At 26.4% G+C, this 26460-nt stretch overlaps 1 protein-coding gene across 2 annotated transcripts in view; it reads right to left on the reverse strand.

The window, feature by feature from the left end:
• LOC100198901 (serine/threonine-protein kinase/endoribonuclease IRE1) overlaps window positions 1-21390 on the reverse strand; it is a 52277-nt gene extending 30887 nt beyond the window's left edge. For both annotated transcript variants that reach the window (XR_010640286.1, XM_065804064.1), the window contains exons 1-10: window positions 21292-21390; window positions 20459-20564; window positions 19552-19588; window positions 13122-13197; window positions 10447-10519; window positions 7406-7537; window positions 7223-7324; window positions 2814-2873; window positions 2270-2456; window positions 1969-2050 (exon numbers count right to left, since the gene is read on the reverse strand). Coding sequence is in view for 1 of the 2 variants with exons in the window: in XM_065804064.1 (XP_065660136.1) it covers window positions 1969-2050; window positions 2270-2456; window positions 2814-2873; window positions 7223-7324; window positions 7406-7537; window positions 10447-10519; window positions 13122-13197; window positions 19552-19588; window positions 20459-20564; window positions 21292-21363 (927 nt within the window). In the remaining variant the exon portion in view is untranslated. The remainder of the gene's footprint in view (window positions 1-1968; window positions 2051-2269; window positions 2457-2813; window positions 2874-7222; window positions 7325-7405; window positions 7538-10446; window positions 10520-13121; window positions 13198-19551; window positions 19589-20458; window positions 20565-21291) is intronic.
• Between the last annotated feature and the right edge of the window lie 5070 nt (window positions 21391-26460).

Consider the following 26460-nt stretch of genomic DNA (forward strand, 5'->3'; position numbering starts at 1 on the left):
TAATTAATATATAAATGAGTATTATTGAACTTTTACATTTTACACAGTGTTTTATGAATAAAGACTCATCAGAAATGAAAAACAAATGAAAAAAAACAACAACAAAATTTCTGATCAGTCTTTATTGATGAAACTGTAAAATTAAAGAAATATAATAAGTGACTTCCTAATAATTTATTGCTGTTTTTTTAAGAAAATTAAGCGCTCTATTTTGTAGAATACAGTATAAATTGTTTGTGTGTATATATATAGTTTAGTTATTTTACAACAAATGTGCAAGATGAAAGAGGTTTATATGTTGTAAATGACAGTAATTTTATCGTGATTAATACAAATAAATTAATTAGTATTTACTTTCAAGTATAAATTTTGTATTCAGATCACAATCAGACTTTATTCTATTATAACCAACTTAAAAAACTAAATGGTCATTACTTTTTATTATTTTTCAAACCAAGTTAATCTTTCAAACCAAATTATTAGCCACAATTTGTGTAAATCAGTCAAAGTGTAAATAATGTTTGTTTAAGAGTGTATATGCCTGTATCATATGAGTACTCAAAAGAAGCACAATTGTATAGAGATTTATTTTTATTTTTTGTTTTTAATTAATCCATTTAAAATTGGTATATATCAGGCCTTGTTAAGAAGCGTTACGCAGCTCGCATTTTGCCTGCGAAAAGGCAATTTGCCTACGCGTTCAGCAGTTTTGCGCTACGCAAAAACTTTTATCTTTTAGAATATTTAAATTATCTTTTGACGTCGTTAATGTGACGTTTATTTAGAAGAAACAAAGTCGTAAGTAAAAGCATTTAACCGCAAATGTAAACTAATAGATTTTTTGCTAAAGAAACAGTTTGTTTAATAATTTTTTTGTTGTTGTTAAAAATTAGTTAAAAAAAATAAAGTGTTTTAAGTTTTATCTTAAGGAATTAAATATATAAATTCCTTTTAAATATAAAAATTATTTTTTGTCATAATAGTTTAAAAAAATGCACGATTTATTTCGATGTCAATATTTTATTAATAAGATATTTTGTTTACTGTTAATTCAATAACGTAAAGTTTTAATGACGTTTGTTTAATTTATGAAATAAATTATGATCACTGATATGTTATCGGTAGCTGATAAATAATAAAGAAAAACTCTTTATTGTTTAAAAACATTATTAAAAAGAGTTCACAAAATAAATAAGAAAAAATTTATTAACAGTTAATAAAATAACCAAAAACTAACTGTAAAATTACTTAAAAATAAACAAATATTATTTTATGTTTTATGAATAAAATATTTTTTTTAAAATAAAATTTAGTTCATATTTGAAGAAAATAATAAAAATGATTTTTCAAATAGGAACTTAGATTTTATTTGTAACTTTTGTTATAGTGAGAAAAAAAAACTGTATGATTTTTAACACGTTAATAAAATAACTTGAATAGCAATGCGGTACTTGAAAAGACGCTAGTGACGCAATATAACTTCTAACAATACAAAATATATCTGCTGAGTTATGTTACTTAGAAATGCATTACGCATTTTTGTTACGCAACGAAATCTCATATCAAGGCCTGATATATACATACATACATATATATATATATATATATATATATATATATATATATATATATATATATATATATATATATATATATATATATATATATATATATATATATATATCATACTGCTGGTTAAGGTGAGCAGTCTGATGTCAAACTGAAATAGCCTGCTGCCAGGGGCTTCAGTACATACATCAACTGACTCACAGAGGAGTGCTGCTACATCGACTGAGGGTTTAGCATGGGGCAGCAATCTTTTCTCGCATAATTCTTCGTTTTTTTCTTCTTTTTCTGAAAATTCATATTTAATGAATGTAACAAAAATATAGTAACAATTTGTTACATAAATATGTTACAGTAGATATAAAAAAATAATTTTGAATAATTTCAAAAGTTAAGACTTACATCAATGACTACATTGGTTTCATCAACTAATGATGGTATGGCATAAAGACCACCATTATGCTTTCCAATATATAAAGTTGGCCTAAATTGTTAATAAATTTAAAAAACAAATTAAAAGTAATAACTAAAAAATTATTTAGAAAATATTTTTTTAAGTTGTTATTTATATAAAAAAAATGAAAACAATTTCGCAAAAATTATATTACTAAGTAAATATTAAAAATGTATGAACAGAATTATAAAATATAAAAAATTACTTTATAAAACATAAAAAATTACTTCATAAAACATTAAAAATTACTTTAAAACAAATTCATTTCCTTTCCCGAGAAAACGACTTCCATTTTCTCCACTTGTAGCAGATGAGACTATCATGTTAAGAGTCTCTTCTGCTACATATGTTATAGGAACTTTCTGAAAACCGTCAGGATGCCATTGATAAATAGCAACAATAGGTGTTCCAAACTCAGTTTCCCATGATATTTCACCTGAAAGTTAAAAGTGAAAATTATAATTGTATTAAGAGTGAGACTTTTACTTATTTAAAGTATTTAATTATTCTATGAAATATACTTCATTTTTGTCCACCAAGGACACCAAAAATGCAGAAGTAAGATGATATTGCAAAAAAGTGTATTTTAAGCAAAAATGACCAATCAGAGAATCTTAAGAATACTTAAAACTGAAATTTATAAACTAAACAAATTATATAAATAAATTAAAAAATTTAATTTGAAATTTAAAGAGAAATCTATATTAAACTTATAAAAATTTAAATTACAGAAGTGAGATATTAAATTTAGTTAATATTTTATTTTAAACTAAACTAAAAAGAAATTAGAAACCAGTAAGCTGATCCATAGTGACCATTCTTCCACTTGAACTTGATATAAAGTGAACTTGATCTAAAAAATTTAAAATAAATATGAATTTGTCTTGGGTGATTAGTTTTAATGTTTGGTATATTTTTAATTGCTTGGTATATAAATTATATACTTTTAATTGCATCAGAAGGAAAGTTGTGAGTGTGTTTTGTACATAGCTATTATATTGTTTTTGTATATAATGAATTATATTGCTTATTATGTTCTCGCTGTTTAGAATTGTACTTATATTCAGTGGAAATTTCTATAATTTGTGAACAACAAAAACCAGCAAAACGCATTCATTATTAAAAGCTATTTTGGCAATGAGTATAGTGATATAGTTTGCGGACTTAATGTTGCAGTACAAAGTTTCTGGTGAATTTTCTGAGTGGATCTAGAAATTGAAACTTGTAGCAAAATTTCAAAAAGTTGGTGATTTACATGTAGTACTGCACTTGTTCCTGTCTGGCAGGGCATTTGCAGTTTATTATTTTATTCTGGGACTGCTCGACAAAGAAAGAAAACAGCTGCAGGTTGCATACTCACTCGAGTATGTTGCTGTCCCAGGGTGCTGAAAAGACAAAAAGTTTGATTATCTCACATCATAAAGAATCTTGTTTTGTTTGTTGCTTGAATCGGGCTGCTGCCAGTTCGAGACAAGTTCCTAGAGAACGCAACCACAAAATGATAATGTGCTATAGTTGCAGTGAAGATGGGCATAAGAGCTGGGACTCTTGCAAGGAAATTAAGAAGAAAAGTTTATGTTTCGTGTTTGGAATGGATGACCACCAAAGGCAACACTGCTCCAAAAAATTTGCAAATCCAAAAAACGTCTGAAGGAGGCCAACTGTGTTTGTGCAAGCAGTTTCCCACAAAACTTAACACCGCTTTGTGTGTTTGTGAATGGAAAAAGATTGACAGCACTATTGGACACTAGAAGCTCTAAATTTATTTTAAATTATGACATTGTAAATGTTAAAAATGTTACAATAACAAGAGAAAAAATTGTTATGGTCACACTAACAAGAGAAAAGATTGTCACGATCAATGGGGAATTAGTTAAATCAAGACACTAAACTGATGTTGATCTATTCCTAAATGAAACTACTGTTACTTTGAATATTGCTCCTGAATATCAACTGTTACTTTGCATGAATGCAGTATGACTGCTTGGAAGTGTCTTGGAAGTCGGAAGAGACAGCCAAACCATAAAGTTTAATTGTGAAACAAATGGATGTATGCACTACTGCAGTCTATCAGGAAACAAGCAATATAATCTCTTCATCCTCTATTCAAAAACTCATTGAAGACTTAACAGAAAGACTTCACAACAGATTTCAAGAATGGTAGTTAGAATGTGTCTTGGAAATAGCTGCAAGTAACATTAACTCCAATAAACAAAATACCAAACTATCATATCTCTGAAAATGTTAGGAGTGAGTATAAAATGGAAGTAAAAGAACAGTTAACACATGGATGGCTAAAGCAATTCAAAGGAATGTGTAACAGTATCATTCCATTGATGGCAGTAATTTAGCGGAACAAATCAAAAGTACTTCAGATATTGGTTACATATTGATTCAGTTCAGGATAGTCATGAAGGACTATCCTGAACTAAATCAATATGTAACCAATCACACTGCAGATGGAGACGCAAGCAGTACCAAGCTTCGCAACTGGAGAAAGTTGGGAGAGAACCTCGAGATAATTGATCTGAAAAAAGAGTAGCTGCAGATTCATGTTGGTAAAGCATTGTAGAAATATCAAGTTGTGGAATATGATAGGCAACGTTACTGTCTAACAAGATTGGATTTTGGTTTCAATGTAGCACCAAGAAAAATGACTAAAATTTTTAAGTTATCACAACTGGGATGAATTTATTCATTGATGACATCATTGTTAACAATAACATTGTGTCAAGTTGCATGTTTCAATAGCAATTTAAAAAATATGGACTGGTTTCAAAGTTGCAGGAAAAACTTGTTAGCGGTTGTGTGCATGGATTACAAGTGTATAAACACGGCAACAAAGTAAATTGGAAACATGAAAACCTACTAAAAACTCCCATAGGATGGATTGCACATCAGCACATTTTTTTTTAGTGAGGACAACTGATCGGGCATTTCCTGAAAGCAAATTGGTTGTGTCCTTCGTGCAGCTATCTAAAGAGAATGGCGACTAATTGTGAGTGGACCTCTCTGGTAAAAGAATATGTAATGAAATTAGTAAGCAGCCAAAATAAAAGAATCAGTAACAAAGAACCTGTTCATGGATCATGGAATGTCAAAAACACTTCTGAAACAACTGTATGGTTTGATACAAGCAGTTTGGCTATTAACATAGTTCATTCTTTAACTATTTTTCAAGCCATATTTCTATATGGCTGGAGAAATAGTCGAAGATTGTTCATGGGTGAGGAAATTAGATTATAGGGCTCACATTAATTTTCCAGAGTTGGAAGCCACAATCAAAGGATTTAAACTAGCATTAAAATGGGATTTTGAACATGTTACCTTAATGAGCAATTCTGCAACAGTTGTTGGCTGATTAAATTCTTTAATCATTGGGGACAAACCTGTTTGAGTTCATGTTCTTAAAGAACTACTTGTCCAATGCCAGTTATCTTTGATTGAAGATCTTGTGAAAGAGTGCAATTTAATTTGATTAATGTAAAGTCAGCAGAAAATAAAGTCCACACTCTAACAAGGTTATCCCAGTACTGGCTGCATCCAACCTATTCTGCAATTACAGTTAATGTCAGATCAGCTGATGTAATGTCGCTAAATATTCTCCATACTTTTGGAGTCAATCAAACACTATATCTGATAAAGCAGACAAACCTACAGAAGAACATATCCAAAAAAAACGTGAAAAAAAAAATTGTGAAAGATGCTAATCAGTAGATCTTGCGCCGATTCAATGGGAGGAAGTCATGAAGTTGAAAACAGTTGGTATAGTCTGGCAATTGACATAACTTATCACAAGTCGGAAATATATTTATCAATTGTTGATTGAAGTAAAAAGAGCAAATTTGAAATATGGAGAAAATTATTAAACGAGAAAGAAACAACAGTTTGCTTCCATTTAGAAGAAATATTCAAAAAAAGAGGACCTCCATTTGAATTGCATCAGAAGGAAAGTTGTGAGTGTGTTTAGTACATAGCTATTATATTGTATTTGTATATATTGTATTATATTGCTTATTATGCTCTTGGGTGTTTAGAATTGTATTTATATTTAGTGAAAATTTCTATAACTTGTGAACAACAAAAACCAGCAAAATATTTATTATTAAATCTTGTTAAATATTTTATCAAAATCTCAATAACCTAAAGAATTTTGTATCATTTCTAAATTAATAGAAAGTAACTTAATAACTTATTAAAGAAAACTTTCTAACAATAAGAAAATTTTTACTTATTAATAGAAAGTATACAAACATTAAATACTTTCTATTAATTTCTATTCTTTTTTTTTTTACTTTATTTGCTTTTAATATTTAATTATGATTTGTTTATTTTTGTGTTTGGTTTAATGTATATTATACTTGGCAATTTAATAATAAAAATTTTGTAATACGATATTTTACTTGCATTATATCTTTACCAACTGCATCCAATACAGTATAATTAATTTATGCAAAAGGATATAATTTTAAGTATAATAATTTTAAAATTTTTTGCAGGAAGCTTCAACAATAACAGTTTTATAACTATTAAAAAATTTTTTATTCAATTTTTTTAGTTTTGCTCCTACCATCCCCTGCACCCTTTGTACCCTGCACCCTTTGTACACTGCGTTTGATTTAATATTTTAAAGTATTTTAACTTTTTTTTTTAACATTTTACAAATTTTAACATTTCTTACTTTTTTACTTAATGGAAATAAAAAAAGAATTTATTAAAAAAACTAGGACAAGCAGTGAGAATTTTTATTTCAAGAAATTTTTCGCTTAATACATTCTTTACATTATGTTTTTAAAAGATCTGCTAACAGTTTTTGATAAATTTATGCAATTATGAACTTGTTTAGAGCTTATGTGGTTATGAGTGACTAATTTAGTAGTTTTGCAGACCTTTTACAGTTTTGCAGACATTTTACAGACCACTGCTTATTTTTTACATTGATTAGTAATCTGCATCAAAAATCATCTTTTTTTTGTTACTATCTGTTCTATTATCTTTTTTATTTTTATTTAGTAGTATAATTTTAGGTTGTGCCCATTTTTTATACATTTTTTATTTTAATGATAACATTTGAGTGTTATTTATGTTTGTTATTTATGAGTGTTAATTATGTATCTTGATTTCATATTTTTGCTATAAATGTTTATGTTAAACTGTGTGTTTAATGTATTAAACATTTAAGTAAATAAAAAAACTAGTAACCTGGAAGACTATTTTCTTCCATTTCTTTAGCAGAATACTCATAGAATGTAACATTCCATTTCTTTTTACCAGAATGAACTTCAAACATGGAAACAACATATTCTAAAAAAATGTTGTAATCATTAAAAACATCGCTAAGTTGTAAAATTTACAATAACACCAGCTCTCATTAAAAATATTTACCTGTTCGGCCTATATAAAACAAAGATTGCTTTTCAATTGGTGGACACATATGATCTATACCATCCATTGTAAGACGATGGTGCTTGATACCTGTTAAAGGATCAACTGCATACCACACATCTTGTTTTTGCCCTAAAAAAAATTTTAAAAAACTTTAAATTTTAAAAATTTGTTTGTAACTATTAGTAAGCTTACCAGGTTATTGAACAAATGAATACTTAAAATAAAAAGGTTAATAAAGAGTTCAAATATAATATAAATTAATTAAATATTTATAATAGAATTACTTAAATGATTTGAATAACTATAACATAAGACATGTTTAAAAACATACAAAACATCAGTGCTACTTTACAAACCAAGTTATTGTTTGTTTTGTTTTTTTACTGAATGTATTAAGTGGCACTTAATGTGTTGGGAATCAAACTAGGTACTTTTTGAACTAGGTACTTCTCAAACTAGGTATTTCTCAAAATAGGTATTTCTTGAAATAGGTACTTCTCGAACAAGGTACTTCTCGAATTAGGTACTTCTTGAACTAGGTACTTCTTGAACTTGGTACTTCTCAAACTAGGTACCTCTTGAACAAGGTACTTCTCAAACTAGGTACTTTTCGAACTAGGTACTTGTTGAACTAGGTACTTGTTGAACTAGGTACTTCTTGAACTAGGTAACTCTTGATTGTGTAATAAGCACTATTTTACTGCATTTATTAAAATTTAAAAATCTTTGGGACATGATTTTTAAAATTGTTTAAATAAATCTTTTAAAAAATCTGTAAATAAAATTTTTATAAAATTTATCTTTAATTGTTTTAGAGCAAAGCATAAATAATTTTTTTTTACAATTTTCTTTAAAAATTTATTTATTTTCTTCAATTTTTTTTAAGCCTTTATCTTTTTTAACTTTACAAATTTGTTTTTAACAGAAAAAAAAATTGTAAATTCGAAAAAAGGTAGAGGATTTAATTTGTTTATCATTTATATTTTCATTTTATATTTATTTATCATTTATATTTCCATTGTCTGCAATAAGAAGGTCCACACAATGATAAAAATATTAAAATGTACTAATGATTGCAAATAAATCCTTTATGAATAAAAATATTACCAGTATTTTGGTATACAAAAAGGTTGTTTATTTAAAGTGTTTTTGTTTTTTTAGGAATGTTTTAATAACATTTAATTAGCAACTATGACAATATAAATAGTGATTTTAAAAATTCTTATATATATATATATATATATATATATATATATATATATATATATATATATATATATAACCCCCGGCAGCAAGCTATTTCAGTATGATGTCAGACTACTCACCTAAACCAGCAGTATAAGATATATATAAATAACTGAATGTGTAACTTTTCAGGGCCACAATGCATTAACTAATGTTTCAGAGACCCTGATCAGGAGTGACTAACATTACTTATCACTGATAAACAGTAACTAGCACCACTTATCAGGTATGCATCCTAGTTACCTCTATCCTTACCTATAGCCTAAATCATATCAGTCATCATTTGGTCAGTAATACTAGAGTTATGTCCAGGCCAACCATGTGACTATTGGAGTCTTTGTGAACTAGATTGCAATAGCCATCAACAGGAAGATTTAAAGATGAAACAGCTTAATTTAAATTAGACTCACAAAGAGCAAATAAGTGTGGTGAATTTTGAAAAAAGTTTTATTTTATTGATATACTTAGGGGTCATAATTTCATCACGCAATTTTTCATCATACAAATCATCAAACAAATTTTAAATGGCTATTTTGCCAATATAAACACGCAAAAAAATTATTTTATAAGAATAATTTTCTCACAAATAGTCATGTTGGCGTGGCTGAGTGGATTCCACTTCTGGCTAGTAAACCAAGGGTTCCAGGTTCATCTATTGGTAACAAAGTTTTTTAATTTTTTTTTAGTTTTTTTTTTTATTTTTATTTTTTTTTTAGTGCACAAAGGTTGTTTTTTTTGTTGCTGCACACTTTGGTGTACCAACTAAATAAAGTTCTGCACTTAGACCATTCAAAGTCAAAGTGCATATGCATTGTACATAGACTGTTACAACTGTAGGCGCAATGCCTTGCCTCTACGGCTATAACAGTCCGTTAAAAAGATGTAACTACTCCGTTAATGGAGTGTACACATTGACTAAGTAAGATTTAGGCTCAGTTGATTTTGCAATCAACATGTATATACATCAACTGTGGGTTGTGGTTTGGTCAGATACTCTTTTAATAAAAAGAAAGTCTTCTCTAGATTTAAAACTTAAAAAATATTGCACCACAAAACTGAAAACCCCTCCCCCTCTCCCTCTCGTAATAAATTGTCACAAAATTGCATACTACTCGCTTACTCCCTAAAGTGGGACGTAATTAATGGACAACTCCATGCATTATTCATGTTTTTATTAAATTAAAAACTCAATCATAGATGGCACTTTCAGCAATTAATACCTCAACCACCTTAAATAATACCTTAACCACCTTAATACAGTTGCTTGATTCCTAATTAGGAAATTTTTTTAATTATAAAAATTTTGAAATCACTGTTATTTTTTTATATGGAACACATTAGGGGGTGCCAGCAGATATTTTTAAATAATGGTGTTTTTTGAACCACCCAAAGACAGTAGGCATTTAAATCAGTGATAACTTCCCTAAGTCTATTATAAAGAAATTCAAACGCAACATTAACCAATTTAAAGTAATTTAAAGTCATTTAACACTTATCTCAACATCTAATTTAACTCAACACCAATATATTTTAATTTCATAATAATAGTAAAAAAAAACTTTTTAAGTGAGAAATTTTGATAAAAAGGTATTAAAAGACAGATAAATCTAAATATAAAAATTAAGAATGACAAAGTAAAAGGAAAAACAAAAAAAAAAAGAATGACAAAAGAAAAAGAAGAATAACAAAAATGTAAAATGTAAATTAATATTACATTGTTATTAAATCAAAAACAAAAATTAAATTAAAACAACAATAACAAAAAAAAAACTTGTTAAAAAAAAAATTCTTACCAACATATAAAACTCCTTCAGAACTGCGACATGGTGAAGCATGTACCAACTCTGGAATTGTAAATGGTAGTTTCTAAAAATTTTATATATATATATATATATATATATATATATATATATATATATATATATATATATATATATATATATATATATATATATATATATATATATATATATATATATATATATATATATATATATATATATATATATATATATATATATATATATATATATATATATATATATATATATATATATATCTTCAAGAGTGATATGCAAGGTTGGAAATTGGTTTCCATAGGCCATCCATAAATTATGTATGCAGTTATGGGGAGGGGACACCCAAAAGTACCAGAGCGTAAAAGGGAAGTTTTTTATGTGAAGCCATCGGAAATCAGACAAAAAAGTCCAGGAAATCAGACGAACAAGCTTTGATTTTTTTGTTAATACATTAGTCTATCTACCAGAACCGAATGTTACTGCGGCTTTGATATTATATAAAAACAATGAAATATGGTGTAGTTATTAAAAAAGTATGCATCTTAAGAATTAAATTTAAAAAAAAACTATTTATAAATGTTTATTTAACTTATTACTAAAGTAAAAAAAAATATTTTAAAAAAATTTTTAAATGTTTAAATGTTATTACTAAAATTTTAGTAACTCATTAAAATGTTTAACGCATAACTTTTTAAACTAAGTTTTCTCATCTCATTTTCCAAATTTGCTGTTTAAAACTTTTGATTTTTCAAAATTCTATCAAGCGTCAATTTTATACTTTAAATTTTCTATTCTCATTTGAACGAACACATTTTGAAAAAGTTAACATTCCAATCTATCTGTAAGCAGTAATGACTTTATAACTTTCCATTCATTGTTTGTACAAAACAGAAAACTGCTTTCTAATTTAAACTGAATGTGCGATTTAATTATTATCAAGTAAATTATTTTTCTTTGAAGAGATTTATATTTTGAATTCTTCTGTTTCAGCTTCAACTTTTTTTAAAAAATAGACTTTATTATAAGCTTGACCAATTTCAAGATATCAGTAAAAATATTTATTAAATTATATTTGACACAAAAGTTAAAAAAAAGATATTCTAACATTTTGAATTTTAAATGTAATAGCCATTAATAAATAGAATGTGATCAAACCTGTACAAAATTGAAGCTATTAATGAAGTTTTAGTTTAATAAATTATTATAAATAAGGTATTACATTATATTATAAATTGAAGCTATTAATGAAGTTTTAGTTTAATAAATTATTATAAATAAGGTATTATAAATTATATTATAAATTGTAGCTATTATAAGAATTATGAGTATTATATAAGTGTTATATTTGTAATACTTATATATAAGTATAAGTATTATAAATAATATTATAAATAATATATTAAAGTATTATAAATATTATAAGTATTATAAATAAAGTATTACTATATATCTAATTTTTAAGCATTTAAAAATTTCAAAGTTTGGAATTTTTATTGAAGTGTTGCAAGTTTTGATATTTTATTACATGGAGTTTAATGCAATTCAAAGTAAAAGTCCCAGTTAGGCGATAATTTTTGTCTTCTATGCAAACTCTACTGTTTAATTAAAAATTTTTTGACTTTTTGACTTTTTGCCAACTTCATTATGGGAGTAAAAAATCGCGCTCATCTAAAGAACTTGCGAGGGGAAAATTATAAGTTGATTTTATACAAAATGTTTCTGGTAAAACTTTTTGAGCAAAAATGTATACTGCTGTATACTGCTGGAAATACAACTTATATACATGTTATATAGATATTCATTCTATATAATAGAATGAATATCTATATAACATAAGGCAATAATAGATTGAATACCTTTATTGCATAAGGTAAATAGAAACAGAATTGCCTTTACAGCCTTATACATAAATTTATATACCTAAATACATGAAGTTTTCATTTAAAAATGTTATTTGACAAAAAAAAGCAATCAATTATTGACTTCTTTATACTTGGCATGTATATTGTGTATTCTTATGTAAATTTTTTTTTCATTAATTTAATTTCTCCAAAAACTGCTTTTAAATAAAAAATGCATGTAGACATTCCTGTTTTTTAATTTCCTTCTGTTATATAGGTATACAATCTCTACAAAGTTCACTTAAATATGAAAGCTTTACATTAATGTAAACGAAACTACTGCAGTATTTTTTTTTTGATTTGTTTAACCTTCTAGGCTGTTTTTCTTTTGTTTAATCTTCCACACTTGTGAATTTTCCATTATGCCTTTTTCTTGTTTAAATGTGACATAGAAGAGTGGAAGCATTTTTTTACGACTTTCTAATCTTTCTTAGACTAGGTATCTTGTTATACTATCAATAGGAGGAATTACCACCTAAAATTTACAACCTCCTACTTTTTTATCCACAATTATATTGGGGGAATGTATCATATATTTTCCTTCTCATAGGTAAGAACTTATCTATAGGCATGGCAAAGGCTAAATTTATTTATAAAAAATGGCAAAAAAGATATATTTTAAAATTTAATATTTTTATCACAAATCAAAAAAAAAAATTAATAAACATTTGTTCAAATAAATATTTTTATCTCAATATAACTTAAAATGAAAAAAAAAACATTTTAGTTATTTAATATACTATGTAAAACTAAATGAAAAATATTTACTCTCAAGCTGTCTTGTACATGACTACCTAGATATGCATATAATGTACCATCATGAGGGTTTGGTAGAAAAGTTGGTCTAAATTAAATAAAAAAAGATTAGTTTTGTCAACTTTATATAAAACATTAAAATATGCACAACAATTTTTTTAAAGCTTTTGTCTCAAAATAAAACGAAAAATAAATATAAAGTTTCTAGTAAAACTTTGTTTTTCTTTTTTTTACAACTTTCTTATTTATATACTTAATTTAAATTTAAATAGCTATGTATTTAAATTAATGGGGTCATGAAAAGTTATGGTACAGGGATGCCTATACCATTGTATAACATGTGGTACAGGTATAACAATGGTACAGGTATGCCTGTAACATTGTATAATGTGTATAACATCATACAGGTATACAACCATACCTATCACAATTTTAGCTTAAATGACCAGGAATATGATGAGATTCAAGATTCATAATATTTGTTATGGTAACAGTCTACTTGTGAATTAAAGTGGTGTTAATGGTTTTTTAATTTTTTTGTAATTAATTTTTGATAATTTTTAACCAAGCAACTGAGTTTAGAGAAAATAATAATTGTACTATTGACCACCTCCATAAAATGAGAGTTAATAAATAACTGGGGCTAATACTCAAGAGCTAGTTTTAATAAAACAAAGCAGGAAATGGGGCTGCAAATATATTGATACACCTTAAAAATATTAATACACCGTTAAAAAATTGTCCTCTTATCAGACTGATAATGATTGGAAAATGATTGCTTTCATCTAATACTTAAGTCATTAGAAAAGTTTGTTGAATCTCTTTTAAAATTAAAAATGATTTTTTTTAATTTAATTTTATTAAATGTTCAAAATAAAGTACATCATTATCTATACAAAGTTGCATCTTTTCAAGTCATTTTTCAAACTTTTTTTTATGCTCTTCTCTGGGTGTGGCTTGTTTATGTGATTTTTTTGACTTTTGATATCAGTATAGTCATCAAGACTTTTATTTATTAAGTTAAATAACCAATAATCGAATGGAGCTTCGCCTGCCAAGTACAAGTGGGTGGCAAATTTTATAATGTCTGGCAAGTACAGGGGGTGGCAAATTATATAATCACAAATTTAAAAATTTGTGTTTGTTTGAGTAACATGGGGTTGAGCGTTATCATAAAGAAATTTAAAACTTTGAGAGCCTGTTACAGGTCTTTGCCTATTTCTTTTGTGATAACTGGTTTCAAACAATTCCTTACATAGTATTGACTAGTTGTATTTTCTTTAGATACCTCAACTTTTATACTTTAGATTTTAATCAGTTAACTCATTGGGTATGCAACATGCAACATTAACATTCATTGTCAACATACAACATGTCTTTTTTTTAAGAGTGTTATGAACAATTTCATTGATTGTAAAAGGAATAATCACAAACACCAATTACTTTAAAATGTCAGTGCTTCAATTAAATCAAACATTTTCTTTAATAATGGCATTCAATATTTTCAGCTGTATACATAGTTTTAGGGTACCCTGAGCAGTGATAATTTTCATCATCATCATCATCGGAGATTAACTCTCTCTACTTGTGCTGAAATTAAGTAATACAATAGCTAACATTTAAAATTTTTGGAAAATTTAAAATATCGCTTCTACTTTAATTTTTAAGCTAAAAAGTAAACATAAATGTATTTATAAATAACAATAGTCCCTCTATTAATTTTAATATTAATTTTTTTCTATCAGTACATTATTTTTGATTTTTTTTTTTAAATTTAAATATATGTTTTTCTTGCTATCTTATTTTAAAAAAATAAAATAAATGAAATCTTTAACAATGTTCTATATACAAGACTTTTCTTGCTATTAAGCCCTCAGAATTGGGAAAAATAAGGTCAGCAAAAAATTGCCAATTTATAACTGTTTTAGGTCAGTATCAGGTTGGCACAAAATTTAGAAATAGGGTTCAAAAAATCAAAAAAAATGCTAAAATTTAGCATAAAAATAAGAGAAAAACAAACGCAGAGTTTGCAGACTTTTCTTTTAAACGTCTGCATTTGCTTAAAAATGTGAAAAAAGAACATTTTATCATTTATTAGGAATTTATTAGGAATGAAACATTAGTTTTCCAAGTTTTAATTTAATTATTTTATTTAGAATTAATAAAACAATTATTTTTTCATTTTACTTTAAATAAAACTTTCCTTTTTTTTTAAGGATTTGAATAAAATGTTTATTTTAATTATTTTTTTTCATTCATTTAGAATTTAATAAAAATGTTATTAAATTTGAAACCTAAATTTAAAATTTAATTAAATTTTTTCTAATTATTTATTCAATTAAATTCTATTTTAATCCAAAATTTAAAATGTTAGTTTTTACTTTTATACTAACTTTATTTAAAATTTAAATAAAGAGTTTGTTTTACTGTTTTTAATTTATTCAAAATAACAAATAAAATCAAGTTTTAAAATTCCGAGGTCAACAAAAAATTTCCAACAATGTCAGGTTTGTCAAAACAGTGTCAGGTCAGCAGTTAGGTAGCATTGCCAAATCCCGACCCTAATTCCAAGGCCTGCTATTGAAAAATATACTTTACTATGAAGTTTTTTACCAATTTGTTGCTATGACTATTTTGTTTAGATCCATCTAATAATAAGTGATACTTTATAATGTTTGTTGGTTTATTGATTGTAGATAGTTTATGAAATTATCCTCAGTGACAGTGACAAGGCATTGAGTTCACAAGCTTCATAATCGCAATAATTTTGATTTTTCCCATTCTTTTTTCAGAGTATTCAATAAATCACGTTTACTTGTTAGTTTTCGACCTGAAATTTGTCGATCAATGAGCTTCACAGACATTCAATAGAATTAAGGTCAGGACTTTGCTAAGGCTATTCAATTAATCGAATTTCATTGGTTTTGAAAAAGTTTTTCACAAGGGTTGAAGTGTGCTTTGGGTCATTGTCCTTTTAAAACATTCTTCCTCTAGGCATTTTGTCTTTAGCATGTGGTAGCATAACATTCTTAACTATATATTTGTACATACTTTTGTCCATTATGCCATCAATCAAATGGATAGGACCGATACAATCTCAATTTAAGTTAGCCCAGTTTATAACGTTTCGACTTCTGTGCTTTACTGTAGGTAGCTGGTATTTAGGATCGTTTTTATGGCCTTTTGGTCGACGGACATATCTAATATTATCAGATCCAAATAACATAAACTTAAATTCATCACTAGAAAGTACTTTCAATCACTTTTTTCTTGCCCAAATCAAATGTTCATTAGCAAATCTTAAGCGTGCTTTTCGATTCTTTATATAAATGAAAAGTTTCTTTGAAGGACATCTTCCAAGTAGATTTGCAGACCTTAAAAGACATTTGATTGTGTCAACACCACATTTTTCATTATAAAGTTCTTTAATTTCAGCATTTACCAAGATAGCATTTTGCATGGAATATTTTTCAGGGCTCGAGGATGGATATTTTAGCAGGATAATGACTCAACAGACACTTCAACCCTTATAAAAAACATTTTCAAAAACAAAAAAATTCAATTAATGGAATTGACATAGCAAAGTCTTAATTCTATTGAACATCTATGGAAACACATAGATTGACAAATTTCAGGTTGAAAATCAGCAAGTAAATTTGATTTATTGAATATTCTGAAACAAGAATGACGAAAAATCAAAATTATAGTGATTATGAATCTGGTGGACTCAATTCCTTGTCACTGTCAAGCAGTAATTAATGCTAAGGGCTTCCCAACAAAGTACTAAAGCAATTTACTTTAAAATAAAGTATTTTCAATTAAAAAAATGTTTAAAAAAAATCTAGTTCAAGTTTTTTTTTTCTGTCCAGATACTTTTGCACGCAGAAATTTTAATTAAATAAACTTTTAAGATTAGATTGCTTAGATTTAGTAAAAATTCATTTGTTTTTAGATTTGTAATCAATATTTTGACATTTTAGTGAAAATTTGAAAGAAATTGAACTTTTCATTCAAAAGTTTTCTCAAGTTATGCTCTTGTCCGGTTACTTTTGCATGCTACTGTATATATATATATATATATATATATATATATATATATATATATATATATATATATATATATATATATATATATATATATATATATATATATATATATATATATATATATATATATATATATATATATATATATATATATATATATATATATATATATATATATATATATATATATATATATAAATATATAAATATATATATATATATATATATAAATATATATATATATAATATATATATATATATATATATATATATATATATATATATATATATATATATATATATATATATACAGTCTGCGCCAAACAAATAGCACACACAATAAATATAATATATTTTATTCATTTTATACTGTTTTAATTACTAAAATATCTAAAAATAGTCATAATCAGAAAAGTAATTAGAAACATATAGTTTTTGACGCCAAATGTTTTCCCACATCAAAATATGGTAGACCATATGATATTCTCTGGTGACAAACGAAGAGCACACGTCAGTCATTTAACATTTGACTGTAACAGACAAATTGCTAACGCTAGGTAAGTGATACTTATATTAAGGTAGACCAAAGGGCCATCAAAAGTGAACTAATAATATGTGTTACAGAGGAATACTATGGGACGTGGAACTAAGTTAAATGCTGAAGAAGTCGATATGATCAAGGCATTCAAGACTGCCAATGTTTTAATGTCTGAGATATTGCGACATATACAGCGAAGTCGGAAGGTGATCAAGAAGATTTTGAAGGATCCGGATACACATTTGAAAGCAAAATCCAACCAAATGCTTTGACATTAACCAAGCGTGACAAATGTCACATACTACAAGTGGCTTCGAACACTGGCTGTAGTGCCTGATTGATACACGCCCAGCTGGATATTGATGTGTCATTGCGTATGATGAAAAATATATATATGATAAAAACGTTACATGAGGCCAAACATCTAGGTACGCGAAGCAAATATTAACGCCGGCATTGCAGAAACATCATATGGAGAAATGTATGATATATGCAAATAAACATTTGTCTTGTCCACCTGATTGAGGCTCAATTATTTGGTCTGATGAGAAGAAATTTAATCTTGATGGACCAGATGGATATCAATATTATTGGCACGTCTTACGAAAAGAGCCCGAGACTTTCGTGTCCAGACAAAATGGTAGTGGTGTTGTCATAATTTGGGGTGCATTTTCCAAGGCTGGAATTAAAGTTCTTAGAAGGGAAACAAACAGCTGAAGATTATATTATTACACTCTCTGATTACTTAATGCCAGATGGACATTCCAACTACGAACATACGTTTGTCTTTGTGCAAGATAACACATTGATACATATGGCAAAGACCATGATGGAAATTGTAACAGAACAAGGCATCCAGTTGTTTGATCATCCAGCACTGTCACCCAACTTGAATCCAATTGAAAACATTTGGGGTTACTTGTCTCATCACATGTATGCAAATGGAAAACAATACAGTAGTGTCAAGTAACTGAAAATGGCCATCCAGATGGAATTGAACAAAATCCCCCAAGCTTTGCTTGAAATGCTCATTTCCTCGATTCAGCTTATTATGAAGTAAGGTAAAAAGATTGACTATTAGGTACGTTTCTAAGTCTTAGTAATCTCTAAAACCTGCTAAAATGGCGTGGTGCTATTGGTTTTGCACATGATATATTTTTCATTTTATTCATTTTTTTTTTTTATATGTTTTAAACAAAAACAAAGACAATATTTTCTTTTTTTTGCATTTTATTTCTTGTGTTAAATTGTGTTAAATATGTATTACTTATTGTGTTAAATTTATTACCTTCATACACCTATTTTTATTACCAATTTATTGCATGTGCTATTTGGCACGGACTGTATATATACATATATATATATATATATATATATATATATATATATATATATATATATATATATATATATACAGAGAGAGAGAGAGATGTATATATATACATATATATACATACATATATATATATATATATATATATATATATATATATATATATATATACATATATATATATATAAATATATATATATATATATATATATATATATATATATATATATATATATATCTTTAAAAGTCATATTCTTGTTATACGATATATTTATAATATTTAAGTCGATTTCAATAAAAGGCAGCGTATAACTATTTTAAAATATATTTGATATAATAATATATTAACAATATTTAGCTGACCTATTGGGGTCAGTGTCATTAGGTAATAATAAAACATTACAAAATAACATAAAACAAACCATTTAAAAAGAAGACATGAAAGTTTTTAATGTAATTTTACACAAAACATTATCTAAAAAATTATAAATCTACTAAATAGAGTGAATAAATAGAAGACCTACCCTGGATGAGCTCCAAGAGGTGCCGCTAGAACTGGATCTGGATTTGAAAAAATATATATATTTCAAAATAACTGAATATATACATATATATATATATATATATATATATATATATATATATATATATATATATATATATATATATATATATATATATATATATATATATATATATATATATATATATATATATATATATATATATATATAACTGATATATTTTTCAAAATTAAATGAATAAAATTAGATATTAAAAATAAAAGTTTAGATTGAACTAGAAATATTTATGACACATAACAAAGAAATGATAATTAACCAGTCATTTGTGACATATAACAAAAAAATGATTATGGTTATTTAAAAACTCATTTTAAATGGGGAAAAAAGTAGGGCAATTTTTAATTTATTAATTTTAACACTTTTTGGATACAAATACAATGTAGAAAAGTTAAAAAATATGATATAGCTTTAAAAGATATACAACTTTAAAAAAAATAACTATAAATAATGTATCCATAGAAAAAAAAAACTATTAAAAAAAAAAATTTTTAATTTAAAAATTTTTTAATTTAAAAAATAAAAAAAAAATTTTCAATTTAAAAAATGATTTCAAATTGAAAAAAAATAATCTTGTTTTAGAAAATTACATTTTAAATTTATCGAGGTAAATTTTATGATTAACATTACAAAAGTTGCATTATTAAACATATTAATTTACTTTAATTTGATTTACTGTTATTAAATATTATTGAAATTTATCAATATTTAAGCAGACCTTGGCAGTGGACCTGGCTCAAGCTTTTTTGAAAGACCAATCTCTTTTGGATTAAATGTTTAATTACTATTTGAGAATTATTTTTTAGTTTTATGTCACATGTTAAGTTACTAAGTAAAAGTCAACTCATACTTTCTTTCATTGCCCACTTAATGTCACCAATGTATTTATTAACTGCGAATAAACTTCCATTAAGTGTGGAAACAAACAAAAGCTTTTCTGGCATTACAAGCTGATTCTAAAAAAAAATAATTAATAGTTGATAGTAGGAATAGCAAGTCCCAAAAAAATCTATTTTGGAACTTTACAGTTTAGAGTCACTAATTCATTATTTATTCCTGATACATGGTGAAAAAATACCTTGAGATACTAGGAATACTTTTAGACTTTGATCTACTTCAGTAAGACATTAAATATAAAAAAAAATTATCTATTTTGAAACAATTATCTTTTTATATATAGAAAGCAATGGACTATGAGACTCTAGGCTGAAAATAATAAACTCCAAAATTAGAAGCCATATGGAATTTTTTTATAGCTCGTGGACACCAGAGACCAAGAATAAATAATTCAAACCCTATTCTTACTCAATAACTTCTAGTACTTAATAAAATTATTTTACCGCTTTATTTTATTTTGACTTTATTAGTTTTCTTTATAAAATAACATACTATTAGCATTGTGAGTCAACATATACAGTATTTACTAATATATATATATATATATATATATATATATATATATATAAATATATATATATATATATATATATATATATATATATATATATATATATATATATTGACAACATAAAATATATATTGAAAACATAAAAGATAAATGTAAAATTGGTTACCATAAATATACAAACTCAACAAAGAGAAAGAAATTAAAGTTTTATATTACATTATGTAAAAGTATAATTATTATTTTTCAGTTACATTTAAAAACTAATAGAAGATTACATTTTGAGTGTTTTCTTGTGATTCATATGACATTGCAAGTCGAATGATTACAAGTAACAAAGTAGTCGTCATTTTATTATTTAGCACTGTTAAGAAAATATATAATTATTAATGTCAATATTGCATATTATCACATATCTTACACACAATAATGTACAAACATACATACATACATACATACATACATACATACATACATACATACATACATACATACATACATACATACATACATACATACATACATACATACATACATACATACATAAATACATACATACATACATACATACATACATACATACATACATACATACATACATACATACATACATACATACATACATACATACATACATACATACATACATACATACATACATACATACATACATACATACATACATACATACATACATACATAAAAACATACATACATACATACATACATACATACATACATACATACATACATACATACATACATACATACATACATACATACATACATACATACATAAATACATACATACATACATACACACATACACACATACACACATACACACATACACACATACACACATACACACATACACACATACACACATACACACATACACACATACACACATACACACATACACACATACACACATACACACATACACACATACACACATACACACATACACACATACACACATACACACATACATACATACATACATACATACATACATACATAAATACATACATACATATACATACCCTTAATAAAATTACGACTTTTTTTTTAGATTTATTCAAGTCAATAAGTATTTATAAAAAGTGAGGAAAAACCGATTTTGAATATATTATAAATATATCATTAATTATAGAAGTAGAAATTGTTTTCATTATACATAGTTTTTAAAAAAATGAAAACTTTAGTGTAAATCTCATATTTCCTGCTCAGCTGTGTAACTACACTTGTCGCGTTACTCAGCTGGTGGTATTTACAGCGACTTTATACTTCCTCAACTAAAGTATTAATTCTCCTATATAATATTATACCATAAAATGAAAAAATATACTCTGATTTCAAAAAGCATGAGTAAATTTTTTTTAAATAAAATCCTAGCTAAAAATTTTACAAATTTATTTTTTATTTGTTTATTTGTATGTAAACTTTTGTGAATATTTTTGATGTAAAAAAGTAAATATCGCACTGCTTCCGTACACCGTACACGTCATAAAAACAAAAAACTTTAATACCCCATTGCTTAGTGGGCCGACATAAAATGGACAAACAGGCATAGACAAACTACTTTACTATTTTAAAAAACCTGGATTTAAAAATTCAGATAAAAACAACGAACCTTGTCACCACCCAGACCTTTTTTAGTTGAGAAACTGTTAACTATTTAAACTAGGATGATTGAGTAGCAAAAAAAAGGATTATTTTAATAAGAATGGATGGCATAAAAAAAGGATATTTAATTAATTAAAAAATATCTTTATTTAATTTGAATTAGGTATAATAATTTGAGAGAAGTAGGTGAAATAAGTTAATTGGTTAATTTTTGGTATTGATTAATATTCAGCATTGATATTTAAAAGATTTTGTATAAACGTTCATACATACCTTATATGTTTGGAAAAGAATATTTCTTAGTTTTAGACAGTTTTTAGGTTATCGGACTGTTATTGCTGATTATAAAGCAATATATGTCTAAAATTAACTATGAAAAAGAATATGAGATGTAGTAGTAGACTTTCAGTGCAACACTCCATTCATTTAAAAGTTTTAATGTTTAAATACTCTCAGCACTAAGCCTGTTTATTTGCGCATAGGTCTTGTTCAATAAGGTTCGTGTATGGAGCTGTTCAATAAGGTTCGTGTATGGAGCTGTTCAATAAGGTTTGTGTATGGAGCTGTTGGAGTTTAAAAAGATACTTAAAAAAATTTCAAGTAATATTTAAAAAAATGATTAGATTTCTCGACCGTGTTGAGCGAACATAAAGTTGATTTAAAAAACAGCAGCATACTCAGATTAAGGAAAATACTAAGTGTTTTTACTCTGGTGATAGTAATCCCAGAGATTATGACCGTCAAAAATGGTTGCCAAATTTAAGTTTTCATTCTTGCAGTGTTTCGTGAACAATCTTTTTGTTTCTGCTAATTGATTTATATTTTAAAGAGTATCAAATTATATACGCCTTAAAATGCTCAAGAAAAAAAAAAACTTTTTTCTTTTTCAATTGTCATGATGTTTTAAACCGAAAAAATAGTTTAAATCACAACTTCCAACTTCCGTGAACTCGCAAAATATATGGTATCAAAAGATATTGACCAAATTATTATTTAATAACGTGGAACTGAATCTTTTTTTAAGAAATTAAAAAATTAGCTGCGACTTTTTGCGACTATGCGAGAAATTTCTATTTGAAGTTTGCGCTACCTGGATTATAGCCAATTTTCAAATTTTTGTTTTCCCAAGTAATAATTAATCAAAAGTCTTCATAAGACTTTGTGTTCAATAATCAATTGAAAATGAATTTATTATTGATAATTGACATTTAATTTCGTAATTATTTGCATATGTGTTATTATTCTATGCTCAAAATTGACATTCCATGCTTGAAATTAATATAATTAAAAAAAAAAATTAAAAAGTTCAAATAATAAAAAGATATAAATTCAACTAAATATAAAATCAATGGATTTTACAACTAAAAATATTATTAGCTGTTTTAAATATTCAACAAAAGAAGAAAATATAAACAATGCTTTACTTTTTATAACTTCCAGAGTTTGTATGAGTGATAGTAAAAAAGAAAACTTGGTACAAAAGTTAAATGGAGTTGAATCGAATTACCAATAATTTTGAAGCAATTCATCAAGAAACGCAGGTTTTTTTTGAAAAGAAGCACTACAAATGAATAAACCAAAAGTTTGAAACAGACTTTTTGCCATTGGAGTTAGCACAAAACATAAAAGGCCGACCAAAAAAAGATTTTGATGATATGAGTAAGAGAAGTAAACGTCGGATAATTGCAGGAGAGCATACAAATTCAAGTTTTGATTCAATTGAAAAATCATTACTTATAGCCCGTTGAAAAGTATATAATAAAAAAAATTATTCTTTGTACAATGTTTTAACACATGTCATCAAAAATCATAAATATTCACATCGTATGTTTGTTCAGTTGACAAATGACAACGATAAAATGACACCTGAAGAAGCCACTGCAATAATAATTGACGTAGATCTTAGCATATCTGGCTGTAAACGAATCTAAAAGGCATTTGAAATAAGATATCCATTTTATTCAACAGTTGAAAAAGCACTTAAGTTGTGTGATTCACAGGATAATCACTTAGAAGTTAGTGATTCAGTCAAAGTAGATTTACTAGCACTTATGAATCATACCGCTGAAAGAACTGTAAAAATGAGGCAAAGAGAAATAATGGATTATTTGGATATCAGTAACAAGCTAAGTGAAAATATGTTACTTTTAAATAGGTTAGGTATGGATGTATCTACTGAGCAGGTTTTGCACAACCAAGCGTTTTCCGATTCTGTTGACAGTCAAGATTCAAGCATGTTTGCAGTTGTAACAACAGCTTTGAGGCTTAGCGTGTCAAATTCAAAAAATGACATTTTGTAGACCAACTTAATGCCTCTTGGTGTTGGATTTTGTGGGCCCATTGAACTTCATTTCATCAAAGAAACTGTCGTAGTCGTTTTAGGAAAAAAAACGTCAAATAGAAATTTTGGATTTGCATTCAGCGAATATTGAATTGGTTAATGGAAAGTTTGTTATTATTGATTTCAATTTTATTTTGTGCATGATAAATAGAATGGTTTTAGCAATTATAACAAACACATCGTCAACGCAGTGCTGTTGTATTTGCGGAGCTACACCAACTGCAATGACTTGTTTGAAGAACTTTCTAAGTGCATTTACAGCTAAAAAAGGTACACTTATCTATGGGATATCTCCGTTACATGCTTAGATAAGATTTCTAAAGTGTCTTTTACATATTTCATACCAACTCGAATTCAAAAAATGGAGAGTAACCAAAGAGTTCAAGACAGTCTACGATAATAAAAAGAAACTTATCCAGCTATTAATGTTCAAAAGGAAGCATCTCCGAGTTGATTTTCCTGCAGTTAGTGAAGCAGGAACATCTACCACCGGAAATGTTTGCAGAAAAGCATTCTCTGACCCAAAAGAAGTGAACTACATGCTCATAAATGTTCAAGACAAGCAAATTTTAAAGACGTCTTTAACCGTGCAATGAGATCATCCAATCCTCTTATTAGTTTTATCACCTTGGAATCTAGATGAACGAAGAAAGTTGTACTCAAACGTCCAGAAAAAATAAAGAGTTCTTTAATTTTAGTAGTGTAAATAAGGAATCAATAAAACCGACAGAACTAGAATTGTCAGGCTAAGAATTATCGGAACCAACAGAAATTATTAATTTAGAAGATGAAATAATGAACGATTTAGATGCTTCTAATGAAGATTATTTGGAAGATGAAAACATTAATATGTGAAACAAATATTGCAATATTAAAAGTAAAAGTTGTGAAAAATTATTATTTTAAAGAAAGTTTTTTTTAATATTCTCTTTTTAAAATTAAAACAAGTTTGTAACCTTTTGTAGAAGTACTAGTGTCCTCTTTGGTATTTATGGCCTACTACACAGTTTACTAATTAGGTCTGTGAGGGTATTGAGTTATCTTTACAAGTCATCTGCTCTAACGAAGCAATATAATTAATGATAAATAATATAACCAGTGGTTGTTTGGAGTTTTCCCCTAAAAAAGCAGTCATTAGGGCCCAACAAATCCTAAAAATATTTCTTTCATTTAGTTTAACCGTAAAAAAAAAATTTGTGCACCAGCTAAATAAAGTTCTTCACTTGGACCATATAAAGTCAAAGCGCAGAACGTGCACTGCACATAAACTGTCACAGCCCGTTATCAGACTGTAACTACTCAGTTAATGGAGTGCATATATATATATATATATATATATATATATATATATATATATATATATATATATATATATATATATATATATATATATATGTATGTATGCTCCATGTCTATACCCCATGCTCCTGTACTGTAGTTTGATGAACTTTTACCTAAAATGCACGAAATGAAC

Source organism: Hydra vulgaris, chromosome 08 (genome assembly GCF_038396675.1).
Source record: "Hydra vulgaris chromosome 08, alternate assembly HydraT2T_AEP".
NCBI classification, from domain to species: domain Eukaryota; kingdom Metazoa; phylum Cnidaria; class Hydrozoa; order Anthoathecata; family Hydridae; genus Hydra; species Hydra vulgaris.